At 43.7% G+C, this 25218-nt stretch overlaps 1 protein-coding gene across 1 annotated transcript; it reads right to left on the bottom strand.

Moving 5' to 3' along the window:
* Nucleotides 1-475: 475 nt before the first annotated feature.
* Nucleotides 476-23382, bottom strand: UBTD2 (ubiquitin domain containing 2). The gene is made up of 2 exons (XM_010190775.1): nucleotides 23152-23382; nucleotides 476-1241 (listed from the first exon to the last, which is right to left on the bottom strand). Exons 1-2 carry the CDS (start codon nucleotides 23324-23326, stop codon nucleotides 844-846), a joined length of 573 nt encoding a protein of 190 aa, XP_010189077.1. The 5' UTR covers nucleotides 23327-23382; the 3' UTR covers nucleotides 476-843.
* Between the last annotated feature and the right edge of the window lie 1836 nt (nucleotides 23383-25218).

Here is a 25218-nt window from a genome sequence, read left to right as displayed (position 1 = left end):
ACAGACAGTAATTCGGCGGGCACGTATTCAGGTGCCGGTTGGCCGGTAAACTTCAGGCTAAATCAGTCTTGTAGCAAGTAAGTTTACAGTACAGTACATGAGAGTCTACATTGACTAAGTTATTGCCTAAGGCTCCGGTGGGCTGCGTTCCCAGTCTGGGAGCCAGCAATGGCACGGGACTGCGCTGCCATCTTGGAATGTACAATTGCTTGGTCTGAGCAGCACCAGGAGCTGGTGGTGCCCACTCGGGACAGAGACCGAGTCCCCAGCCCAGCTCCACGGCCCGGGGCTGGCTGTGCCTCAGCGGTGCCTGGGCGAAGCACGTGAGTGCGGTCAAACCAGAGAGGATCCCCGTGAGCAGGCAGCACGGGACCTACCCAGAGCAGCCGCCATTCTTGCACGAACTGTATGTGGTGCTGATATGAACTTTCATAAATTGATTATTTATTTTCTCTTTAAATAAAAGTGCTCTCTCTTGCTCTAGCTCCATGGATCAGGACACCACCTACAGTTTTAAGAATCATTACATTTGTGTATTAAGTGAACTACAATCCCTTCCCTCCCTCCTTGTATCTCTCATCCCTTTTCCCTTCCCAATCCCGTTCCTTCCTTTGCTCTTGCCCTGTGCTGCTTGCTGTTGTGTTCAATATCAGATCAGGCAAACCCCAAAGGCCAGTTTACATTTTTATGTTTTGTTTTTGCAGATCTCCATCACAGATGGAATTTTTGCTGGTCATTTTGTGGAACCAATCCATTAGCAGGACAAACCAAAAGAAGAGAGGGCAGTGAAAACAAACCCCATGACAGAGACGGAGGAAAGAAGAATCAATAAACAAGCAGAAATCAGTTTTCCACCGGGGTGGGATTTGCTAAGGGCTGGCTCACGATGACTTGCACCACGTAGTCCTTTGGGATTTTCAGCTCCTCCAGTTTCATTTTGTCTGCCAGCGGCCTGCCCGAGAAGACCCAGCGCTGGCTGCCCGGCTCCCCGCCCTCCACCGCGTGCAGCCGCCTCTTCATGTGGTACACCGTGTCCATGCTGCGGACCATGAGTTTGAGGTCTTTGCCTGTGGACAGGCGCAAACGAAGCTGGCATTCGTGCCCTGAATTGGGTGGGGGATCAGGAATATCCAGAGTCTCCAGGTCACCCTTCTCCTCTATCATGTTGATAGGTGGGGCGAGGCAGTAGACGGGAAGCTGGTAGCGGTTGCCCAGTTCATCGTAACACTCTGTAAGAGCACCTTGAGGAGATAAGAGAGGAAAAAGTGAGGATGAATGCATTTCACATTTAGCATTAAGCAGTGACGCTTTTTATCTAGAAAATTTCCCTGGCAGCATGGCCAGGGAATGGTACACACAGGGCACACGTGCACCCAGGAAATGGTATTTGGATGAATTACACAACCCTGAACACAAGCTCTGAAAAGGCAAAATGGCAAAGACCACTGTGAAAGAATGACTTTGTAAGTTCTCAAACATTCAAAAATTGCTGAAACGGTTTCACACAGGACTTGTGTTTTAGCGATCTTGGCCAGAACAAACAAACACGACCACCCAAGTCAGACAACCCTGCGGCTCCATACGGAGCACGGTGTCACCGCTGGAGCAATGACACCAGCGCACGCTTTACATTTCCAGTGTCTGTGACTCCTGTCTTCCCAGCCCTGAAGTTCCCGATGGGATTTTTATTTCCCCAGACTCCTGAGAGGTTCCTCCTTCACGTTAAGGCTGATGGGGCAGCGGCGCCGTGCCTCGCACCCGGCACTCCTTCTTACCAAAACGGTACAATACTCACAGAACAGCCCAGGAATTACAACAAATACAAGCTGGCTTTTTCACAGTATGAGACACATTTCAGAAAAACATTTCAAGAGCTACTCTGGGAAAGCGGCAGGGCATTTTTCATAAGGATTTAAGAGTTAAAGTAAGAGAAGGGTGAAAGCAGAGCCCCACTGCACACAGCACATGTCACCTCTTGCAGTGAGCCAGGAAACTGAGATGCTGATGCAGGTGCCCCCTAAATCACACCAGAAATCCCTTCTCACTGTGGTTAAGAAAACGGATAGTCACACTCCAAGCAGGTATTTCTCCCAGTCTTAGATTTACCTGCTATAACAAATTTCCACATTTTTGCCCCTAGAGGGGGCACATTCACTGGCAAGATTACCCATCCTTTTGTAGCTGGAAATGTTTGAAGGGGAGCCAAGTCCTTGAGCTAGAGAATATTTAAAAAACTCTTTGACTCGGCAGTTCTGCACACAACACCCAAATGCTCCTTTTTAGAAACGAAGAGTGGATTTTTTAGTTGGAGATTTTTTCATGCTGACAGTGAGTTGCCTCAAACTTTGCTGTTCGATCAGCAAAATCACTGCAATATAGAATTATAACTTGGGAATATACTGTGTCACTCAGCCCACTGTGACAGCAGCGTCTTGTGGTGGAAATTTTCTTTTAGACAGAAGATCCCCCCTTTTTAAGGATAATTTACGTTTATGAAAACACACAGAGAGAATCTTTGACTAAAAGATCGATGTTTTGGGTGCAGCTGCTTTTGGAGGCTTTTCTGTTCGTACAGGCAGCACCACGGCTGCTATGCCCTGAGATTTATTGAGAAAACGAAACAAAAAAAGGAAATCCAGGAAAATATAGTTATGCCACTCATTATGGTCTTGTATCATCTATGAATCTCAGAGCAAACCAGCTTTTATCAAAACTATGCGATCCATACCCTTCATGTTAATTTGTCTGTGATTTACAGACTGAGGTCTGAAGTTGCCATACTTCAGATTTGTTTTACAACGTTCATTTCATTCTGTACGCCTGATCAATTTAGTAAATGTCACAGTACTAAATCATGGATCACAGTTCACAGAAACAAGCAGACCAAAAATAAATACAGACTTCAACAGCCTTTAAATTTAGCCAGAGCAGCCAAACTTGTATCTTTCTTTAAAAGCCATGTATCTTAAAAAGAATGCTCTGTACTTTAGAAAGTATATCAAAGAGTTAATTTTAAATACAATGGGGTAAGCTTGCTAAGGAATTTCTTCAGCGTTTGAAGCTGAACTAACATCAAGGTTAAAGCAAATGCTATAAACAGTGGATTGCTTAATCATCATCAGATAAGCAATATTAAAAAAAATTCTCTGAAATAGCAGCTAGCTTGGAGGTCTGTCTTTAAAAAAACATAAAGACACAGTAGAGAAAACCTCTTGCCAGTAAGAAGTGCACAGTCCCATCCCAGGCCGAGAAACTGTTCATAAGGAATTGTAGATGTAACAACAGGTTCCCATAATCACCCATAATCCCACTCTTCCAGTCACACTGGTAAAAACATCCCTAAGGCTCCCAAGCCCTATTACCTACCACTCAGTGGCTTTCACGACTGGATATATTGATTAAAGACGACTATTGAGAGCCAAAGAGACTTTATTGCAGCATCTGGCACCTACTGCAGGCCAAGCTGGAGCTGCATGGAGCAGATCAGGAGTTGGTCCTCGCCTCCAGGGACGTGGAGGTTGAGTGGTCTTTGCAGAGGGTCAGGCCCTGCTACAACCTTCAAGATGTCACAGATGTCAACAAACTGAAAGCAGCATGTGAAGGGGCATCACATCGGTTGGAGGTCAAAGTAAAACGACGGCAGAATGCGTTAACCAAAGGCGTGGTGAGTGTGGAGCTATTTTAAGCGATGCTTAAGTGATGCAGGCAAACGCAAGTTATTGGAGAGCAAGACAGAAAGTGGCTGACCTACCTGCAGCCACCATGGCCAGCTGGCAGCTCTTCACCAAGGCACTCACTGCAGCATCCCTTACAGAGTGCAAAGCACGCAGGAAATTAAAAATCCCAACTACTAAACCCTTCGTAATTTTTCTGCTGTAATTGAAAACCATGTTTCTGATCTTTCCTGCAAGATACATCAGCATGGGCCACAGAAGTTATCCAGCAGGAAGGGGCACTAAAAGAATGTCAAGCTTTTATGAGAAAACAGAGAAAAAAAAGGAAAAAAAAAAGATATTTTTTTTTTTTAGGTTTCCCCGTTACCTAGGCAACAAGGGTCCTCACCAGCCAGTTACAGCATAGGAAGGATGCAACCGCCCTTGTACTGCAGAAGGAAAAGGCGATGCTAACAGGGGCTCTGCAGTTCAGGTGGACAGCCCTGTGCACTCTCCTGCCAGCACCACTCCCCACCAGTGGGCAGGGTGGCACAAGGACACCCTCCACAGCCCCACTGACACAGGTTTCCCCTCCCTGCGTCCCCTTCCTTCCCCAAATGCTACAGCTGGATGCTGCATCAGGCAAGCAGGCTAGGTTCAGATGTCAAAGCCTGGAGCACGAGTTGGTACTCCAAATGTTCACTGGTAATCACACAAAAAACCACGTAAGAGGGGCAGATTTCAGGAAGAAAACAGCAGAGAGCATGGTTGGCCAGCACACAGGTCTAGGTGAAGGATTCTGTACAGTACATGAAAGATCAAAGTGTTACGAAAAGATCTTACAACAATATTGAGGAGAGGACAAATTAAGCTTATCAATAATACATATACTTGAGTATTCTTTATGTATCTAAAGACTCCTTTAGATGTTGACATGACTTTAATAAGCTCAGACACAAAACGTCCTGGTAGAAACATGAAGAACTGCCTTTGAGGAAAGCCAACCACACAACCAACCAATCTCTAATGCTCTCCAACTTTCTATCATTCACACACAAAGGAATGCTCTGAGGATCTCACTGACAGATTAATTATTCTGAAAATTTCCCAGTTAAAAATTTACACTGTCAAGCAAGCTCTAGAGTCATTCAGTGTCGATGCTGCAACACAGTTACGGTGTTATCTTCATAGGCTTGAATCCGGTCAGACAGAACAGAAGTTACAATACTAGAACAACAGTGGATGGGATTATTTTAGTATTTCAAAAGTAACATCGACTTGGAGACAAGGGAATTCTGGAAGGAGCTGCGAGGCAGAACTTCTTGTTGGTTGTTATCCAGGTAGGAGACAGCTTGAGAGTTTCAGGCGGAAAAACAAGCAGATGTGATCATCACCAAGCATATGGAATTGGAACATTTGGAAATGAATTGCCCTTCAGGCCATAAAACTTTGTTTTACTGAGATTATTAGGACAAAAACATTCATCTGGATTAGTAATGGAAAGCACTAAAAAGGACTGGTTGAGATACTGCTTCCATCCCTAAACAGTTCAGAGTTTGGACTCGCTTGTGCTTCTGCGCATGAAAGCACCGGCAATTTAAGAGATGTAAACAACACAGAAGTAAACTTCCACAGAAGTTACTGAAACCAGGCATATATGACCACACTCATCCAAAAACATTAAAAGTTTTAATGCATTTTAATGCCATTTCTTTAAAGCTGCATACCATTGCCTCTTCAGAAAAAGCAGCAAATTTATCATTTTCTGCTCATCATGTGCCATCCATTTCTTTAAGATTTCAAGCAGTTTTGAGGAGGACTGCACAGAAACACCCAGAACTTAAACAACTGAGCAGATTTCCATCTCCTCTTCCTTTCCCCCAGACAGACTTGCTGCAGGAAAAGAAATTAAGACAACAACAAACGAAAATCTTGCATTGCAATGAAACTAGCTAATTTAAGGAGCTTAAGTGTTTGTGTGTAGCACATTTGCCCAAGGAACAGCTGGTTCATTTCTTTTCTTTACTGAAAGGCCCCATTCCAAACCCAAGTTGAACCTGGGTTGCTGAATAAATTGGCAACAGTAGAGCTTTCACCTGTAGACTATTGGTTTTAATCCAACAGAGGTCACTTATTCCTGGAAGTCCATACGAGCACGAGAAGAGAAGCAGGTCTGCTTCTGGGTCCTACAGTGCAGAAATTCCTAGAGAGCAGTGAGTGAGGCAGAAATGCTGAACTATCTCTTCATCTTTGTTAGCTGCTGATTCCAGGTCACGGCTGGGAAACACAGGATCTTATAAGAGCAAAAATGTAAACTGACGTCAACAGCATGCGAGAGTGGTGAAGGGTGACAGTGGTCAGTACACGAGCAGGACCGAGACAAGTGAAAACGTGCAGTGCTTTGTTCCGGCTCACCTACACCCATCGCAAACTGGGAGGAGTTAATAGAAATAAAAGTTATTTCACATTAAACCCTGTATAACTTAATAATGACTGAAACAGCTTAATGCTACAGTCAACAACTGCAGCTCTCCTGTTTTCTGGAGGGCGATGTGTGGGAGTACGCGTTCAAGCCTGTGCCTTGCACCACGTATGGAGAACAATAAAGCGGCTATAATCATTCATGGTGTGGATGAAGCACTTGATAATGAACCACACACATATAAGCCTCCTCCCATGCTTCTTCCACACTAAACTTCCAAGGGCTATGCAAATTTAAGCTACCAGAAAGCTACTGCAAAAAGCCTTTATAAAGGTACAAGCTTGTCTCCTAAGCCACAGCACAACTGATTACACACCACAGCTCTGCTGTCATCTTCAGCTTCCCTTTATTATTAGAACTTACTCCAGCTCCTTAAAGAATGGGGTTTGTAGATAATAAGTATTAAGCATTTAATAATTCTCATTTCAAATTCACTGAAAACCAGCTCTTCCATTAGAGCAACATTATCGGTCTGGCTCAATTCCACAAAGGGGAACAACTCCCAGCGCCAGCCGAAGATCCCAGCGCTCCGGGAGCTGCTTGGTGAGCTGGGACCAGCTCCCTCCCGCTCGCAGCAACTGGCACAAGACAGCCTGGAATTGTGCTTAGTGCATTACAACAAGGGAAAGGAGAGGAAAATTAAGACACTCCGCTACTGCCTTTGTAATCCTCCCACCCTGTTCTCTAGCAGGAGAACCAGCTCGTAGCTGGTTCACTGATTCAGCTATTGCACTGCACATGCTCACCTCCACACCCAGATGAAAACCTGGCTTACCTGGGCTCTGAGATTGCTGATAAAATAACGCGTGTTCAGCTGTCTGAAGAGGCTCTGCAAGGCAATAACCTGAGACATGCTTGCAGCAGAGGATTGGTCTACATGGCCTCTTGAGATCCCTTCCAACAGGAATGATCCTAACTAGCTGCTTTTGCTGTAGTAATACTTTAAAGAGCTGATCTCAGAGTATCTAGTCAAAGATCCCCCATGTGTATGTAAGTCATCCTGCTTCAAACTAAGCACACCTTACCCTAGCGTGGGGCAGGTTTGTGAACTAAGCCATCGATCTCATGAATAAACCATCCTTAAAACCAGTTTTGCAACTCACGCCTGCAGGCTGGCACAGGGGAGGAAATCCCAGACCGCTATCACCAAATCAGCGGTGAAACCAGAGGGCAGCAGCACTGCAGAGAGCAAAGCCTGCACTCACCTGCCAAAGAACCCGAGATGTATCTCATGAGCGAAGTGAGAGAAGGGGTCTGTGCAGCTCCTTCTGCAGCAGTCTGCTGACTAAGAGGGACGTGCCATTGTCACCCTGTCTGAGGAATGTCTTGTCCCATTGCTGCAAGTGAAAGCCCATCTGCCTGCATGCCTTTGCTACCTGTGTTTATCAGAAATCTTTTGGTTTAGGTTGGATTTTGGGAAGGGGAAGCAGGGATGGAGGAGAGGGTGTTTATTTTGGGAAAAGGCTGGTGCAGATATGCAAGGTGCATTGCTGGGCACACTAATCCTCTCTCTTTACCATAGCAGAGCAGCAGCATCAGTTAATTCATTAGCACTAACTAATGAGGTAAAAGGTGAAAGATAATTAAGATTAACAGTCTTCTGAAAGACAGAAATTTCTGCACTAGACAAGTAAGTCACTTTTCTTCAAATTTTAGCTGCAGTTAGCAGCTGTGCATCCCTTACTGTCTCTGCTGCACTGGAGCCTGGAGAGCAGGGCAGGGAGAGGAGGGATGGGTTGGGGTGGAGAATAACTTGGGCAGGTGGATGCTTGTGGAAAAGGGAGGCTCAAGGTCCTGAACCAACTCCCTCGAAATACCTCTTAGAAGTCCTCACTAATGTCAACAGCAGCAGTGGTGATCCTGTCAGAAGAACTGGGATCTGCAGCCCTACTGTGCTCATCTGCCAGAGAAAGAGGGGAAGCCAGAGAAGAGGAGACCTGTGCCAGAAACCTCAAAACTTGACAGACAAGTAACTTACAGAGTGGAGGTAATTCTTCCTTAATACAGTTTTACTAGAGCACACATACCTATGGGTCTGTGCACTTCATTGGCTTTTCATCTCTGGTGGTGGCAGACAACCAAGACACCCATTGAGCACACCTGTAATCCACGACACGGCTAAGGACTGCCCCTTACTAGACCAGAACTTTGAAGAACAACTTCGAACCAAACAATACAAGCAGATGGTGAATTTCAACCACAAGCATGGGTTCAGAGGCTGGGTAACCAGTCACCAGCCATGACATCCTTTGCAAGCTTCCACATCCCTTTCCTTGCAGGCTTTTGCCATGATACAAGCTCTGGAACAGACTGATTCATTGGTGAGTTGCTCTTTATCCAAATTAAGTTTGATAGAGAAAGTCAATTATGTATTAACGCTCGGTAGTTGTCGTGTTAGCAATACCATATGTACTGCCACTTTCGTATCGCTCTGTAAAACTTGGATCTAACACTGCAAGAAGCTAACAGCTTCCAAGAAACACTACAGCAGGGTTCAAAGATGACAAGTCTTTTTACTAATGAAGTATTCATGTACTATTCTGCTTTGCATGTCATTAAAATAGATGCCTGTCTAGACAGGCTTCTTCGATAAAAACTTTAAAAAAATCTAGTTGGTAGAAAAGCTTCCCTGTATACCCTCTTCATTTACATTTGCTGTTCTCCATTATCCATCATCTTAAAAGGAGTGTGGGGATTTAGAGGGGAAAAAAGAGCAAGCATAGTATCCTGATTATCTGAGCACGCATCATATCCCTCCCTGGACAGCTGCCTTGGCAATGTTTAGTGACCAGGTTATCTGTTCAGCACGAGAATGCACAGAAGCTAAACTCAGATTTACAGAAGTTGTCACTGCCTTTGTTACCACTGAATTTAAACTGTTACTGCTGTGAACCAAGACTGAATACCTAGCACTCAGCATCCAAAACCCTCTGACTAACATGGTTAAAATACAAAAGCAAATGGGGGTTAACAGCAGCATTTTATACAACTGACAAGAGATTTTCCTTTTACTTGCCAACCACAAAGACTTCAGCAGTTTTTGCTTTCTTTGGAGGTCTACAAAGCTTCTCCTCTGCTCTCCCAAAACAGACTTGTAAAAGTCTCCCGAAGCAGATGTCATGGATGTTTGACTGCGATGTTGCAGAAAGGATACCAGAAAACCCAGCACACTGGCTCTTGAAGTACAAACACTTTACTCTTTCACAAAACAGGAGGAGAAGCTATTCAGACTGCAGAAGCTCTGTTAATCCTAAACTAGACTCCTATGTTTATGAAAAAACTCCATCATCCTATGAAGAGCAACACACTTTGTGAGCACTGGTTTTGGTGTGCAGAGAATAAAGTATTTGTCCATTACTGTAGGACTTTCTGCATAATAATTTTCCCAATATTTTTTTCCCCAGTTAATTCTGGAAGACAAGGTAACTGCTGTGGTATTTGCATTTTACTTTACTTCCTTTAGCTAAGATCAGCAGGACGCTATTGATCAACACCGCGGACCACTACATCATCCAACAAATACGCCAGAGCTTGCTGCATTCCCTTCCAAATCAGACGAAAAGCAGAGACGACTTTACCTTTGCTTGAGAATAATCTCATTATAGTACAATCCACTTGTCCTTTCCTTGTCCTACCTTGGACTGCCTCATGTAGCAACCCCAAGAAAAAGCATAGAAAGGATAGAAAGCAAGCACAGAAAGATCTAGACAAAAGTCTGTCCGGTACCATTTTTCTCTTCCTGCTCCCAGACTTGCCTGTATCCCTGTGTTGACATTCAAAGACCTGTTAATGAGCATGGAAGTCATTTATTTGCATGCTCAGTCTCCAAGGATAACCAGCAAAAATGTTTATAAAGTCTCCTGGGAGGTCAAGCAAACTGACACGATTCACATTAGTACCTACGTTCTAAAATAAAACCACAACACAAGGCTGTTTAAAAAGGCAGAAGGTATTAGAGAAGGTTGCAGGAAAGAGTCAACAGAAGGCTGCAGCGTTGCTTTATCCCATGTAACGTGCTCTGCACCTCCAAGATGCTGTTCCTTCAGAGTTACCTTATAATAAAAAAGTACAAACATATTGATTAAGACTGTTTGTCAGAGCTGTGTCATGCCCTAAATGTGCACCTAGCAGATGTTTTGCAGATCTGCACTGACTGTGAGAGCCCCAACACGTCAAAAATTCAAGGCCTTGCTGCAGCTATGACCTTCTACAAAAAACTTGCTTGATCGCTATGGAACAAATAAAGGCAGCTCTGAAATGTCATTATTTCTGTATAAAAACTAATAGTCAAAGCGTGCATGGAAACACACAATTTATTTTGTTACAAGTTCTCTTTGCTGGAGGACGGTGTGTATATATGGGCAAGGAGCAAACGAGACACCCAAAGCCTGGCTGAGCCCCTCGTTTACTGAACTGAGGAACTTTGAAGGACACCAACTCCTTCGGGAACACCAATTTTAGGTGCGAACGCTCTTATGTCAATTACAGAAGCGAGCAATACCATCTCTGATGATCATCTCTTCACACAGAAGGCAGCATCTGGGTGGCTCTCACCAGCTTACACTGAAATTTTCAATGCTCAGTTTTTAAACACTTCATATTTCTTTTTCTCATTTTACTAGCAGACAGCAAGGCAGATGAAGCAGATATCCAGTAAGTGGCAAATGATGGAGTAAACGTCCACTCCTGTAGAGCATCTAATAAACTACACGTCATGTCCTGACCACTATCAGATACCAGAGGAATATTATTTACTTAAAGCAGAAATACTCCTGTCTGGAAGATCTGCAATCTGCAACCTGCAGCTTCTTATATGAAGAATTTGAGATGTTCTTTTGTCATGAGTCTGGGTTTGTTTTGAGCATTTAAAGGCCATCATACAGAGTCAGTCTTGGTTTGTTGTTTTTGGTCATTGGTTTATTTTTTTGTCCTCCTTAAAGGAGTTAGCTGCACTTTCCTGGTCACACATTAATGGTTTAAAAAAAATGCAGTCCTGAAAACAGCGTTGTACGGTCGTCCTCACCGCACCAGAAAAGGCAAACTGAAACCAAAGACGGGAAACAGACGGGCATATGCTACCAGGGGAAGAGACTTGAGAAGAGTCCAAGCAATTATGTTGACGAAGCTCCTCAAAATACCTTTCAAAAAACAAGAGCAGAAGTTAAAAATATTTAAGGAAAACAACGGTAGGACGTAGCCATAAGTGGGTTTTTATTTAAAGGGTTGATAGTTTCTAACCTGTACTTAGATATATAAATATTTCAGCCAGCCACAACTGCTTTACATCCTGATGACTTGATTTCAATGCTCCATTTGAAGAAAACATGGAAATCCAGCATCCCTCAGAAAGGATGTTGTGCATCTATTTTAAAAACATTAATCACAGCAGAAATGACAGAAAGCATCATCTTAATTGCAGCTCTGGACTGAAGAGGCTTTTGAGAAAATAGACTATGTTTCAAGCTATAAGGGGGTGAGGAAATAAAAGCAATTCCCAAAGATGGATGGGTCTTCTCACCATCTTCCACAGGAGCCCTCTGCTTTAGAGCATAAAGGTGCATTTGACATTGTAAAAACACGTACTCCTCAGTGTCCGGGTATAGCCCAAGAGCGTCAGCTTTAAGTGAACGGCAGGAAAGAGTATGAGATCCCACATAATGATCTGGGATTTGGAAGAGGATGGAAAACAAAATTAAAATAACAGAAAGATGTGCACCATTAGATCAAAAGCACCTCCAGTAGCAATGTGCTAACCCAATTCCAAGGATTATCTTTAATTGCCTCATTGATTAGCTATTGTAATTTCCCCTCATTCTCTACTCACCAATCTCTGTGTTCAGCTACACCACACGCTATGCACAGCGGTTGCAATGCAGAAAAAACACAAATACTGGGCAGACGTTAGCCTGGCTGTTATTTGCCTCCTAGAGAACACGAGAAATATCAACCATGGAGGACAACGTGGCAGGTGTTGCAGATGCAGCCTCCTCACCTGGAATTCGCCAGCTACAAAAGAATTTATTGGCTTTTCTCTAACTTCCCATTAGGGATCTCTCCAACAGCTCACTTTTACAAGAAGCACTTCTTTAATGAAAAATACCACACACACACACATTTTTAATTCAGCCTCGAGCGCATGGTGACAGCCTAGCAACGGATGATGCTTCAAGCATCTCTACTCTCACTTCTTCTCACCACATCCCAGTGGAGCACAGTCCTCCCAAAACACAGGGGTTACACCCCAGCGCTCCTCAAGCTTGGAGTCACACCCAGCACAGGGGATGGAAAGGGATAACCCATTTAATGGTGGTGTTAAGATTTATTAGATGGTTGGTGAGGGTTTGTCTACAGTGCATGGCGTTTAAAAATCACTGCTGGTTTACATCCTACTCTTTCTAAGACGCCTGCAAGCCACTGGTTGTGAAAGTAAAGGCTCTTCATAAATGATCCCTTCCCACCACTTCTGAGGCTGTGGATGCACAGATGTTTTTCTGAGCAGCAAAACCATCCTAGCAGCTGCCCGACTCTCACCTCCTGCTTGTTCCCGCTGTTGCAACACCCATCGGAACACCTTGCTACAGATGCTTGCAGCTGTCTCATGAACTGAATAGGGGAACTGCCCAACATCAAAAGCAACCCAACGTTGTGGCAAAGGACATTTTAAACCCAAAGATGTACACTGACCCTGCTCAGGCATGTGGGGGGAACAAGGAGGTTGTGTAAAGGGAAGCAGGCAACCTGCTCAGCCTTGCTCCGCAGCCAAGGTCCCCAACCCTGGTCAGTACCAGGAAGCCAACTCTACCACTCAAATTGAGAGCACACATTCTGCTTTCTTCCATGCTGCCTCTTACACCTGAAAAAAACACTGAACACACCCACAGACCCCACCAAAGTCCTTCATTCTCAGGACTTCCCCTGCTAGGATGCACACTCTCCAACCCCAAAGTCCCAGCATCTCCGAAGGGGACTTGGCAAAGCCGCAGCCTCATCCCACTGCATGGTGTTGCCTCCCTGCTCCCTTGCATCCCTCGTCTGACTCAAGCGAAAACAATCCAAGGAATCATAGCAAATTAAAGAAACCAGCAACAGCTCGCTTTGCTACTTAGGAAAGCAACCTTTTACACCACTTCACATAAAAACAAAGGTTTCTCTTCCTCGGTTTATTTCTGTGCTTTGTAGGCACCTTCACAGTAACACTCTGCTTTGCATGCCTCCTTTCAGAGTGAAAACTGGAGCAAAGACAGGAGAAAACACTACTGAAGAGCAGAAAGAGCTTTGAGACTCCAGGTTGATGCAGGATGGGATTATTCATGTTAACTCCCTGCCCTTCTCCCCTGGAAGGCTTTCAAAAGGGAAATGGGGAAAGTACTCGAGAGCGTAAGCATTCGCAACTCCACTTAAATACAAAAATCAAATCAAAGGTTTCTCCAAAGCTTTCAACTCTCAGCTCTGAAGTGGTTACTATGAAAGAAGGTGTTTCTACTGCACTATAGTCTATAAATTAATGCTTGCAAACTTGCCCTTTTTCAGTGTGACGGTAAACAAATGGATCGCTTTAAGCATCCAGGAACTGAAATAATGTGCTGTATTTTTAGCCGGGAAGAGCTGTTTTCTCACTCATATTTATAAATTGAATATCTCCTTGTTGAAGTTCCAGTTTAAGAGAAACATGCAGCCAAAGCTGCCAATTGTGCAACAGTCATCTGATGAGGCTTTACGGGCTTGACAGTGCTGTTAAACCAAACAACAGAAAGTTGTAAAAAAGAATGTGAAACAAGGCCTTAGAAAGGATTTAAACATTTTGCACTATGCATCCACATTTTGAATCCTCAGTTCCTTTTCCAAAAGGCAGTAAGAGGTGACAGAATTGCTGTAAGAATTGACTTTTGTCTTTTTAAATTTCACATGAACCAAAAGCAAAAATGAAACAATTCTCTTCCTGTTACCAGACAACTTGCTACACTTTCTAAATATCTGGCCACTCTTCAACAGGGACAATTACAGAGCAAAAGGGATCTGTTCTGATTTGAGTCTAACATGTAAGGACTTTGCTGATGCAGCAGGGCAGCAGCGCATCTGCCCCTCCCCAGCACTGCGTGCATGCCTGCATTCCCAGAAAATGGCATTTCCCAGGAGCAATAAACCATCAATGACAGAGAAATGCAGAGAAGCAGAGGCAAGAGATGGCAGAGGAGGAGCTGCCACCCCGCCGGCTGCCTCCGGGAAGCAGGCTGAAGCAGGCTCAATTCGGTGTCCACGCAGGGAGCACACAGCCTGGAGGCCACTGGTTGAAGATCCCTAATTTAGATGAAGCCTTCTAACGAAAAAGCAATTACTGTGCCTGAGCAGAAGTGAAACAACCAGAGTGTTTCAGAGAGTTCTCATCAGCGGGAGGTACTTTCTGAGGACAGAGAAGGAACGTGCACAAAGTTACACCATGAAATCAATTTTGGAGATGAGTTGGGCTCCCCCACCACTTTGCAGGAGCCCAGAGCAGCATCCCGCAGTTGGACGGTAGCGTTTCTTATCACATTTGTCACATCCTCACACCATGTCCATGCTTCAGAGTAATGTGACGATGAGACTGCAACAACTGCAGCGGCCGAAACTTGAGAGGCACCACCAAGACTGGGACCGCAGCTCTCAGCAGGGCAGGCAGTCCTTTTTTCCAGAGCATCTCTCGCTGCTGTGCGTCCACAGAGGCAGGAAGATCCTGAACAGGCTGGGTGCAGTCCTGTAAGAGCGAGACTCAATGCATTCACTAACCATTCTAGTAAAGATAAACCTAAGGAGGGAACTTGGTGTCAACAACTTTTAAAAATAGACACTGATGTGTAGAAGAAAACCCAGAATACAAGCACTTTCCTCATGTCCTCAGTGCTAACAGCAGCTAGACTGGTTCCTTGCAAGACACCAGCAACTTTTGGTGTGTAATTCCTTTTTTTTGGTTGTAGTTTTTTAACTGAAGTAAAAAAAGAACCAGAAAAACCTCCCCTCAAACTAAGAGCTGCTTTCTCCTGTGCAGAGTTTAGTACAAAAAAGAAATCATCCAAAAACAAAAAGCAAGAACTAGTAGACTCAACTGTAAATTTTATGATATTCACTACAGAAAGATTTGAATTTCCTTAACTTTTACAGCCTGCACACTCATCTCAGTACTGCTGATCATATTGACAGCCACGCTTTGATAGTCAGACCTCCCAAAGCTTTCATAACTCTGCTGAAATCTAAAATTAGACAGCCACAGTCACCAAAATACCATTCACTATTGTTTGAAAGAGACATTAGAAAAACCTGACCGAGCATTCTGCATGCACTCACAAAAACACAATGCTCAGTAACACTTCACACGTGTGCAGGCAGTGTAATGCATTACAGGAAAAATATTTTGTCGATGGCAATTAAAAAAATCTCTTCAGATAAATGAGCTACTGAAAAGCAATTCCTACAGCCTTAACCCCCAGCAATGGTTAAAGCAGCTTGCAGGCAAGGGTGGTAGAAAAAACACAAGGATCTTGTGGCTTAAAGGGCAGCAATTTATAGAAGCAGATTCAGTTTAAAAGATCCCACGGCAAAATTTACTGCACAGATTGTCTCAACCACAGAACCATCCATACAACAGTTAAGTCCAATACAGCCATCACACAAAAAGCACTGCAAAAATGACATAGTTCCATTTCTGGAGCTATTTATTTTAAGGGAGACATATTTTAAAGGGTCAGTGTTAAACATCTGCTATAAAATTGGTTGTAGATATTTACAAATTATTGTATAAATTTAAAGACTAATTCCTGAGAAGCTGTTGACTACCTTCCACTGCTTCCTTTTCCATCTATGTCCAGCAGCTCAATTTTAGTGATTGCAGTTTTGGGAGCCTAGAAAAATCAGTGTATGAGATGGATACACAGGGCCCCTTCCCATTGCAGAAAGCTCAATTTACAGCAGCGCCCCAGCACTGGCATTCACATGCAGCACCTCTTGGGTGTGAATAAAGGTCAGGCATGTACGCAAGAAGCCTCGACATTCACAAAGGAGCAAAGAGTTTGGCAGATATTCCCACTTAATAGCTAAAAACACCGCAGCAGATGTGTTTTCTCAAAGGTGATGCACAAAGTCTGCAAGAAAACAGAATTCGTGCCTAACCATTTGAATTAGAGACCATGCTTCAACTTGACTTAGAAAAGCTGATTTCACTCCTGGGCAGTATAAAGAAACCCTCTTCTGATACAGGATCTGGCTTTAATACAAATGTTTATATGCTCGTGAATACTTCTTATTAAATTAATACAAAATGGCACAGCCACCAATGGCTGATACAGCCTTAAAAGGACTGCTGGCACTCGGGTGCTAACTCTTCTGCTCCGGGACAGAGAACTGTCTGGTTCCTTTTCAATAAAAGCACTGGATGCTATTTTCACCCACAGTTACTGTTTCTACAAAAATAAGCTACTGTGATCGCTCCTCCTTTCCCTCACTCCAGGTCAGATGCAACCTTGGGCCGTTTTGTTGTGTTAAGGAGGGTCTGTACACCCTCCCCTCTCCTTATAAGCAAGGATGAGGCGGGTTGGTATGAGTAGCCTATATAGGCATATACTGCTCAGCCTTCCCATCATTATTGTGTTCCTCAGCCCTGCAAGGAAGAAGAAAATGGTATTTTGCTTATGGTTTGCCTCTACCACGAGTACCGACTGTGTTGTCCATCCAATCTCAAACACTGGGCTCAACTGCTTTGGGCAAATCCTGGATTTCTTGCACCAGCATGATCCTGGTACTTAAAACTTTCTTAAAACTACTGCAGAACAGAAGTTAGAGCAAGGCAAAACCTGTGAGCCTGAAATTTCCCCAAACATTGAAATAATCTTCATAAGGATAGAAGAAGGTAATAGCATTCACTGAACAGCTAATAAAACACCATCCTAATAAAGGAAACACAAGAACAGGCCATTAGCGCAGGGCAGTGACGCAGCACACTGATGCCCACCATCAATAACCCCTATGCCCATCCAACACTTCTGAGCACAGGCACAGCTTCCATTTCCAAAAAAGCTTCAACAATTCTGATTTACTTCAAGACCAGTGAGAGAAGGTGAAATACCAGCTTGTGGCAGGGAGCTGAAGTTTTTTTAAACACAGCCGGTGATTTACCTAAGCAGTACAAAAACCTCCTTGGGACTTCTCACACAATGAATGCAATCAACGCTAAAAGCGACACTGACATCTTGCCAAACACATCCGTACCATGGGCTGCTCTCCCGTCCACCCAAAATCAAACTGCTCCATCAGCTGTAGCCATCGCCCTCTCTTTCCTCCACCTTGCACTCCCAAGGTCTCGAGCAACAGCGTGAAATCCTTCACTTGCAAACAAAACCGGAGTTTTCAACACAGCAGAGGGTAACTTCCTTCACTGAGTACAACTAGTAAGTGCCCATGTGGTACTGGCTAAGTACTAAAAAACCCCCCAAACCATCAAACCTGATCAGGAAGGACCATATGCATCCTCATGGTCTACTGAACCACACTGCAGTACCACTGTCCAGACAGCAGCGGTCCCCAAAAACCCTGTGCACAGGAGGGGGAGGCGCAGGGGGATGCGGGACTGCAGGCACTAAAAAGAGGCATTAAAAGCTGCTCTTTGCTGCCTTTGGGCCTGCTGGCTCCCAGCACTAAATATCACAGTGTGATGCATAGTTACAGCTCAACAGGGAAAAACAGAGTTTTGCTGGAATTAGGAATTTGTGTTTGGACCAGGGTGGGGTAAACAGCGGTGGTGAAGCATGATTTCCTCTGCACCATTGCTGCTGGCTTTGGGGTTTTTTTTGGTTTGGGGTTATTTTACGGATTTCTGTTGAATACTTCACCCAAAGGGGAAGAAAATGCTCTATTCACGGCAAGAACATTTCCGTAATTCCACCTACTTTTCCTCAGCATTTAAGTTAAAGACTCGCATCCCCACTTTGCACGATCTCAGGGGTTACACACAGCCGATGTGACAGGTCTGCTTGCACACAAAGAGCCGGCGCTCCGAGACTGCTCCCTGAAAACGCACGCTGCGAGCTACAGAGCTGTATTTTAAGGCACAGAGAAGTCGACTGCGCCTGAGCACAAAGCCACTGCTTAAGAGAGGCCTTTCTATCGCTCACATAGTATTAAAGGAGTTAAATTCAATATACTGGTAACTATGCTACAGTGGATTAAGCATCCATCCTGAAATTTAAAAACTCCATTTAACCTCAGACAGATTCCAATTAATATTAACTACTTGCAGGACAAGTTCAACTCAATACTGACATTCACTAACATATCAGACCCTGATAAAATACCACACACTCCAACACTTCTTTTTTGATGGCCGTGAAGTATGCAAAAGTGTTCTTCATTAAATTTAAATGAACTTATTAATAAAATATTGAGGATGTGCTACTTTAAGACATCAGGAAAAAAAAAAAAGTATAAATTGGCGATAATGTTATTTCTATTTTTAAATACATCCCACAGAGGCACCCAAGATAGATGAGAAGTGCTAAGCCCATCCCACAAGCTTATTTATTTATTTAATACTTCTTACGTGCTATTTTTAACCGCAGAAGACAGCAAAAGGCATCCATTAGAAAAACCACATTGGTCAGGGTTTTCCTCACATAGGTTGGACAAGCGAGATATCTGGCTGAACACAGTGTTAAGAAGAGATGGGGTTTTTTTTCCTCAGTTTCCTATAGCTTTCTGGAATAAAAAGCAATTTTATTTTTGCAGCATCAGCTAGGCCAGAATCTGCATCTGAAAGCCCGGTCCGTCCTTACCTACTCCCCAGCCCCCCCTTCCCACTCCTCCGCTTCCCGTAAGGTTTAATTTTGTAAGTAATGCACGGTTTGAACGCATACACAACACGCTTACCACACAGGGACAGCTAAAATGGAGATGTACGGGTTTGGCTGGGGTTTTTTAAGCCTCAGTTGTGCACACAGAAAAGAAATGAGAGGAAATGCCACAGTCTCACAGTATTGCATCATTTTGCAGAATACCTAATCCTCTGGGAGAGGAAAAAGAATTAGCTAGAAAAATTCCATTTTTTCAATGAAGTTTAAGAAATTAGTTGATATTGATAACGCATTTTTCCTTAGGAATCAAGATTCTTTGGTGAGTTAAGAAACCAAAGGAAGACCATCCCATCCCTGCCCATCCCATCACAAATACAAATTTTTCATGTACAAAAATGCCACTGTCAAATTAATAACTTAGGGTAAAAAAAAAAGTCCTGAAGAGGACATAGCCTGAACAGGATGGGTATTTGCTGCCTGGCCAGGTAAACAGCTGCAGACAATAAAAATGGCATCAAGGCTGAATTTGAGAGGTGACACCGGCCCCCTGCCATGCTCCAGGTCCCTGGACAGGGTGGGAAAGGGACAGACCAGCACAGGGCATGGCAATGCCCGGCAGTTACAGGGGTGGGTGCAGAGAGCGGTGCAGGTCAGGCGAGCACAGCACTCGGGGTTAACGCATGTGCAGCAGCTGCATTTCTTAACAGCTATTTCCCCTGCTTTTTAAAATTGTGCACAAAGTGAGTTTTTGTAAACAGAACTGCAGGGATTTTTTGTGTCACTTGGAACAAGGACAGTTTGTCTGTTCTACCTGGCTGGAGATAAGCTCGGTTTGCTGATAACTGGCAATGCTGAGCCCATAAACGGAAGGCTTTTATTCATAATCTATTCATACATGGCACTAACAATGCTTGATGACTAAGAAATACTTGAATTTCTAAAAGAAGCAGCTTTCTCTGTAGTGGAAAGGTCACACCACATAGAAAGCTATGCAAGGAGCTGATGCACAAGACAACTGTCACCAATGGAAAATTGACTAAAAAGAAGTAACGCAGTTTTGTGTGCACAAAAATCACTAATAAAATTAATAAACTTGAGACTCTGAAAAAATACTCAAAATATTCTATTTTTCAATCCGGCCTCAGGCCCAGCCTGGCTTGGGCAACAGAGCCTCTGCTACAAGTTTGATTCCTGACTTATTTCTGAAATATTCTGAGTATTCTGCACGTGGGCTTTCGAAAGCAGACTACAGTCTGCCAGTGGTAGGCAGGACCCCAAGCAAATTGTCTGCTGAAGAGCTAAAATTTAAGAATTCACATACTTCTGCCCCCTAAGTATTACATTCAACAACATTAAAAGGGTTCATTTCCAGGGCATAGCATCCATCCTGCATTCCTCAGCCTGCCCGAAGAGAAGAAATGTGAGTTATCCGCCCAGTTTCAGATTTTTCCTTGCAACCAGAAACTGATGGGATTTAATGACTGGAACATACTTATAAAGTATGAGCTTAATAAGCAGTTATTCAAGAAACACTTTCCAAAATGTGGGAGTGTTGAAACTACGCACCACCCATCCTCTCTTAACTGAAGAGCAGGACATACAAGCTCCGTCTCACAGCCCAAAGCCAAGCTCTTCCAGGCAGGCTTAAACTTCTCCACTTGAATAAAATCCTCCTCCGCAATTACAAGTTGTTATGCTGCTCTAACGAGAGGAAGCAGAGACCTAACATGTCAAACAGCTTCTTTGCATGACTTGATACCCTAAATTTAACGTTTGCCCTGGAAGTGCTGTTGATGTGTACACTTGTGCAGCCCAATACATAATCTAATGCTGTCAAAATAGCTCATTACCAGGGTCTTGTCAAATTCCATAACCACATTATACAAATAACATCCTTCCCACTGAAAAAGCACGACCGTGATTCAAATTTTCATCTACTAAAAGATTTATGTTTCTATCGGTCTTCTGTGTATGGTCACAGCAGACTCAGACCCTCACACACCAAGAGATGGTTCTTCAGGCTGAGTTAAAGCCTGATCTGGACAGCAACTCTCACAAGCAGCAAGAAACCATAGTGGAAGGTAATCTATATTTTGACAAACCTGCCCCATCTATAACATTGAGTTTTCCTGACCTCTACTATTTTTATTTTAGCAACTAAGCAAAACGATGCAGTGACTACCTTAGGTCTGCAAATAATTTCTGAGATATTGATTATTTCCACTGATCTGAACAGTGACTTAAAATTATCAGTCACTTCAGTTATCCACTTCACCTGACCCCTCTCACTTACACCATTTCCTCCAGCTCACAACACAGCTGCCTAAACACCCAGCTGCTTCTGGGACATTTTCAGCAATGTAGATGCTGAAATGGAAGGATAAAAATCCACCGACATTACCAATTTAGAAGGAGCACATTCTGTTGTTTTCTGGATACAGAATATAGTATGCTATTTAAAACACAGTATTGATACATAAAATCAAGAAGCCTGGTAGGTAATTCAGGATTTCCAAATTCTGTCCAGTTTTACAAACTAGAAAGAAAGCCACTATGACAAACACAGGCAGAAAGGGGCCTTCTGACCAGCTCCATGCCAGACAACCTGACTCCTTCCTCTCTCTTTTGAAAACCATGTTAGCTATAACAGGGAAATTAATTTTCTCTCTCCCTGATGGATTGGGCCTAGAATGTAAACAGGCGCCCAACAGGTCCGTCAAAGAGGAGACCTGCCATCTCCTTGGCATTGGCACCTTCTGGAAATAACTGACAAATTCCTCTTTCAAACTCCAGCTCCTACAGAAAAAATTTCCGTATGCGTAACCGCCCTTGACAAGAACTCACTCATTATCAGTCAAACCAGCAAAACAAAAACCTCCTTGAAAACAAACAGCGATGTGGAGGACTACAAAAGATCACCCATGAATTATGGAAAAGCCAGGTCGTGTTGCAGCACTGAAGTTTCCACCTCTCAGGGATGCTACAGAGGTCCTGAGGGCTGAACAGGACAGGGGAAAGGACGCGCTGAGCCCCACAACTGGGAAAGTTTCAGAGCTCAGTAGAGGAAATGACAGACAGAGCCGCAAATGAACCCCTTCTAAACTGAATATGTGAACAAGGAGGACTTCTTAAGGAAACTGAGGTCATAAACACCACCAAGAAAAGAAAAGAGAAAAAGAGGCATTACGAGTAGTCACTCTCATGAAGATAAGTTACCCTGGAAAGCAAGGAATGCAATTTTCCACATCATCCTTTTTCTCTTCCCAGGAGACCCTAATCAGCAGATACATAATGTCTTTTATACTGCATTCAGCTCCGTGTGTCTGGAACAAGTTCATTATTTGGTGCACGTCTCTTCATACCCTTTCTGGAAGTGAGGGCACCAAGCACAGCCTAAGCAGAACACACACCTGCTGCAGTTCAGCGTGCTTTGTTACGGGGGGGTGGTGGGGCTTTTTTGGTGTGCATTGTTTTGGGGTTTTTTAATTTCATCCTGATTCTTTCAGGTTACTGAAGCTACAAATCCATTCAATTTTACTACGATTATTTTTTTAAATGCAGAACTTGCACTGTACTGCTATTGGTAATAAAGAGGAGTGATTCATTTCAGGAGTGAGGGAGAACAGAGCTTGAAAAAAAAAATCAGAGTTCAGAACAACAGAGCAAAAGAGAAAGCATCTGAAATAAGTGCTTACAGTTTATGGTGTACAAGATCTTACAGCAGATTGCCAGCACCAGGTTTTGGGGCAAGTTTTTCATACTCTTCAAAAAAGAATTTTAAAAAAGAAAACCCAAAACAATTCAAGTGCCAAAAAACCCTGTAACATCGGGGCAAAAAAATAAATCTACTCCCCCACAAAGGAAGGCTGGAAAGAAATTAAGAAAACTGTACCTTTGAGCATGCAGGTGTTTCAAGGGATTACAGAAAGTCACAAGTGTTGCCTGGAGAGATCAGACTGCTAAACTGTGTATTACACCATGTACCTGATCCTACATTCAAATGTAGGTAACGACAGAAAGGTAGCTTTTCTTGGTCCCTCCACACATTTGCTTTGAAATAACAAACAGGAAGACGCTGTGCATACCGAAATACAAGTATTTAAAACTATTACATGTATGTCTCAATTGATTTTCAGGTTAAAACAACGTTTCCCTTAACCTACTGTTACACTTGGGCCACGTCTGTCTTAGATGAACCTACCATGGGGTAGTGTTATGTTTGCACCATCAATGATTGCTTGTGCCAGTTCGTGATCATTGCTCTCGAAAGCGTGTGCAGCAGCCTTCAAGGCATCCCAAATCTCCTTGCGACCTTCGAAAGCTGGTGCCGTGTCCCAAAACTCGTCCCTCTTACTGCGCAACTGTCCGTCTGTCATGGGGTAATCACTTTTCCATTTCGGTTTCTCTTTTTTCAAGGGTTGATTACGACCGAGAGCAACTGCAGGGGACAAAGAAAAAGGAATATTAAAAAAAAGAGAGTTTTAAGAGGCTAAGGATAGTTTTCCTCCCCATCATCTCCTTTTAAACAGTTTTAATTCAGAGCAAGTGTATGTAGAAAGGCAAATAAGATGCACAAAGGCTAGAACTGTCAGAGACAGAAATCTCTGAAGAATAACCCAGGCATCTGTCAGGCTTTCAAAAGTGGTTACCTCGTTCACAGTAAACAGGAAAGCATTTGTTTCATTTCAACAACAGCTATTTTTGTGTAATAGCCAGTTAAGATAATCACATAGGTATAATGTCGGTGGATTAAAACTACCTGCTCATTTTAAATTACAGCACGGCTAAGACTGTGCTAAACCCTTCTCTTCCATTTCTGCGAGTAAGGGGTTATTTCAACTTCTGTTGAAAGGAAAAGGGAAAAGAAGGGAGCAAGCTTCAGTGCACACCAGGTAGAACATCTCCTGCAGGAGTTTAAACCCCATTACCTTCACCCTCCAGCAGGACCCTGCGAGGACAGTGCAGGGAAGAGAGCAAAGACAAACCACAAAAACAGCTCATACCACGGCTAAATACCGCAAAACCTTGAATACATAAGTCTGGATGCCTCCAGAGGAAATGAGGTGTCCTTCAACAGTTAAACTAAATTTAAATGTGTTTGCAGCTGTCCCCCTCCATGGGACAGGTCATAGAAACTGGGTGATGAGCACCCAGTGCTCCTGAAGGCAGGTAGGGTACGCAGGACTGAAGGCAGTGAAGGGTCCCACCATTTATCACAGGCTGGACAGACGTCCCCTCCCATGCTCTCCACCAAGAGCCCTCGCTGTCCCAGGAGAGCAGAGGAACCCCAGCTGCTGTCAGCCCAGGGAAGCATGAAGAGACGCAGTTTGTCACCCCTCATCCCCATTACCAAGGCTGAAATATCTCTTATGGGAGTGAGACACCACAGCTGCTGCGATATCAAAGTCCAGGAGCAAAGCTGCTGCTTATCAGGTTCTTGTGGCTAGTCTGCAAGGATTGGAGAGCATCAGGACAAACAAGAGCTTACATTTAGCATTCTGTATCCCATGTACATCCTTAGAGATAGTAAGACACATTTCCTTTCTCCAGACTCTCTTATTTTTCTGGCAGAAAGTAGATAATAGCTGACAAAAAGCCTTATGTCTCTCCTCAATCTTACTCCAGCGTTCAGTTTTCAATGGAAGAACAGTGTAATGTCTAAATATTCTTCATAGTTCTTAATCTAGACAACTGCTGTATCTCTGCAGTTAACTGCAAACCGTATTTATGGCAAAGAGTGTGTGGGGGGTGAGGGACATGACCGAGAAGACTAAGTGTCTATATATCAGAAATACCGATTTCAGGTAAGCTGCAACGTTTTTCAAAAACACTGTTTAATTCAGATATTCCCTCTTCTTCCTGATTTTTTATTTCTGCCACAGATGCACTCAGCTGTTTTCAGAACAGCACCTGACACCGAGCATTGGGTCTCGGGGTACACCATCAGTGCCTGGTGCAGCAGAAGGCACTTCAACTTCACATGGGCTTTAAGGGGACCAAAACACATACACCAGGTTACACCTCATGCCCTTACACAATCTGGCTTTATATGACCAAAGATCGACCTACTTCATCGTAACTCAGAATGGCATTCACACTTCAGAAGCTGAGACTTAAGCCATTGAAAATAGGATACTTAAAAGAACTCCTGATGGTAAGGTGACTTTGCCAACTGTGTGAAGACACGAGCCTTCGTCAGATTAAAAAAACCCAAACACAGTAGAGGATCTATCTGTACGGAAACAAAGTCAGATCCTAATTAAAAGTA

Source organism: Mesitornis unicolor, unplaced genomic scaffold (assembly GCF_000695765.1).
Source record: "Mesitornis unicolor isolate BGI_N332 unplaced genomic scaffold, ASM69576v1 scaffold1998, whole genome shotgun sequence".
Taxonomy (NCBI): domain Eukaryota; kingdom Metazoa; phylum Chordata; class Aves; order Mesitornithiformes; family Mesitornithidae; genus Mesitornis; species Mesitornis unicolor.
This window is presented reverse-complemented; position numbering and strand designations above follow the sequence as displayed.

What these genes read in the sequence shown, in the direction of transcription:
- UBTD2 (XM_010190775.1), bottom strand. Translation starts at nt 23,326, where the DNA reads ATGACAGACGGACAGTTGCGCAGTAAGAGGGACGAGTTTTGGGACACG. An exon ending in AAACATAACACTACCCCATG is followed by an intron (nt 1,242 to 23,151) that starts GTAGGTTCATCT and finishes TATCTCCTCAAG; the next exon opens with GTGCTCTTACAGAGTGTTAC.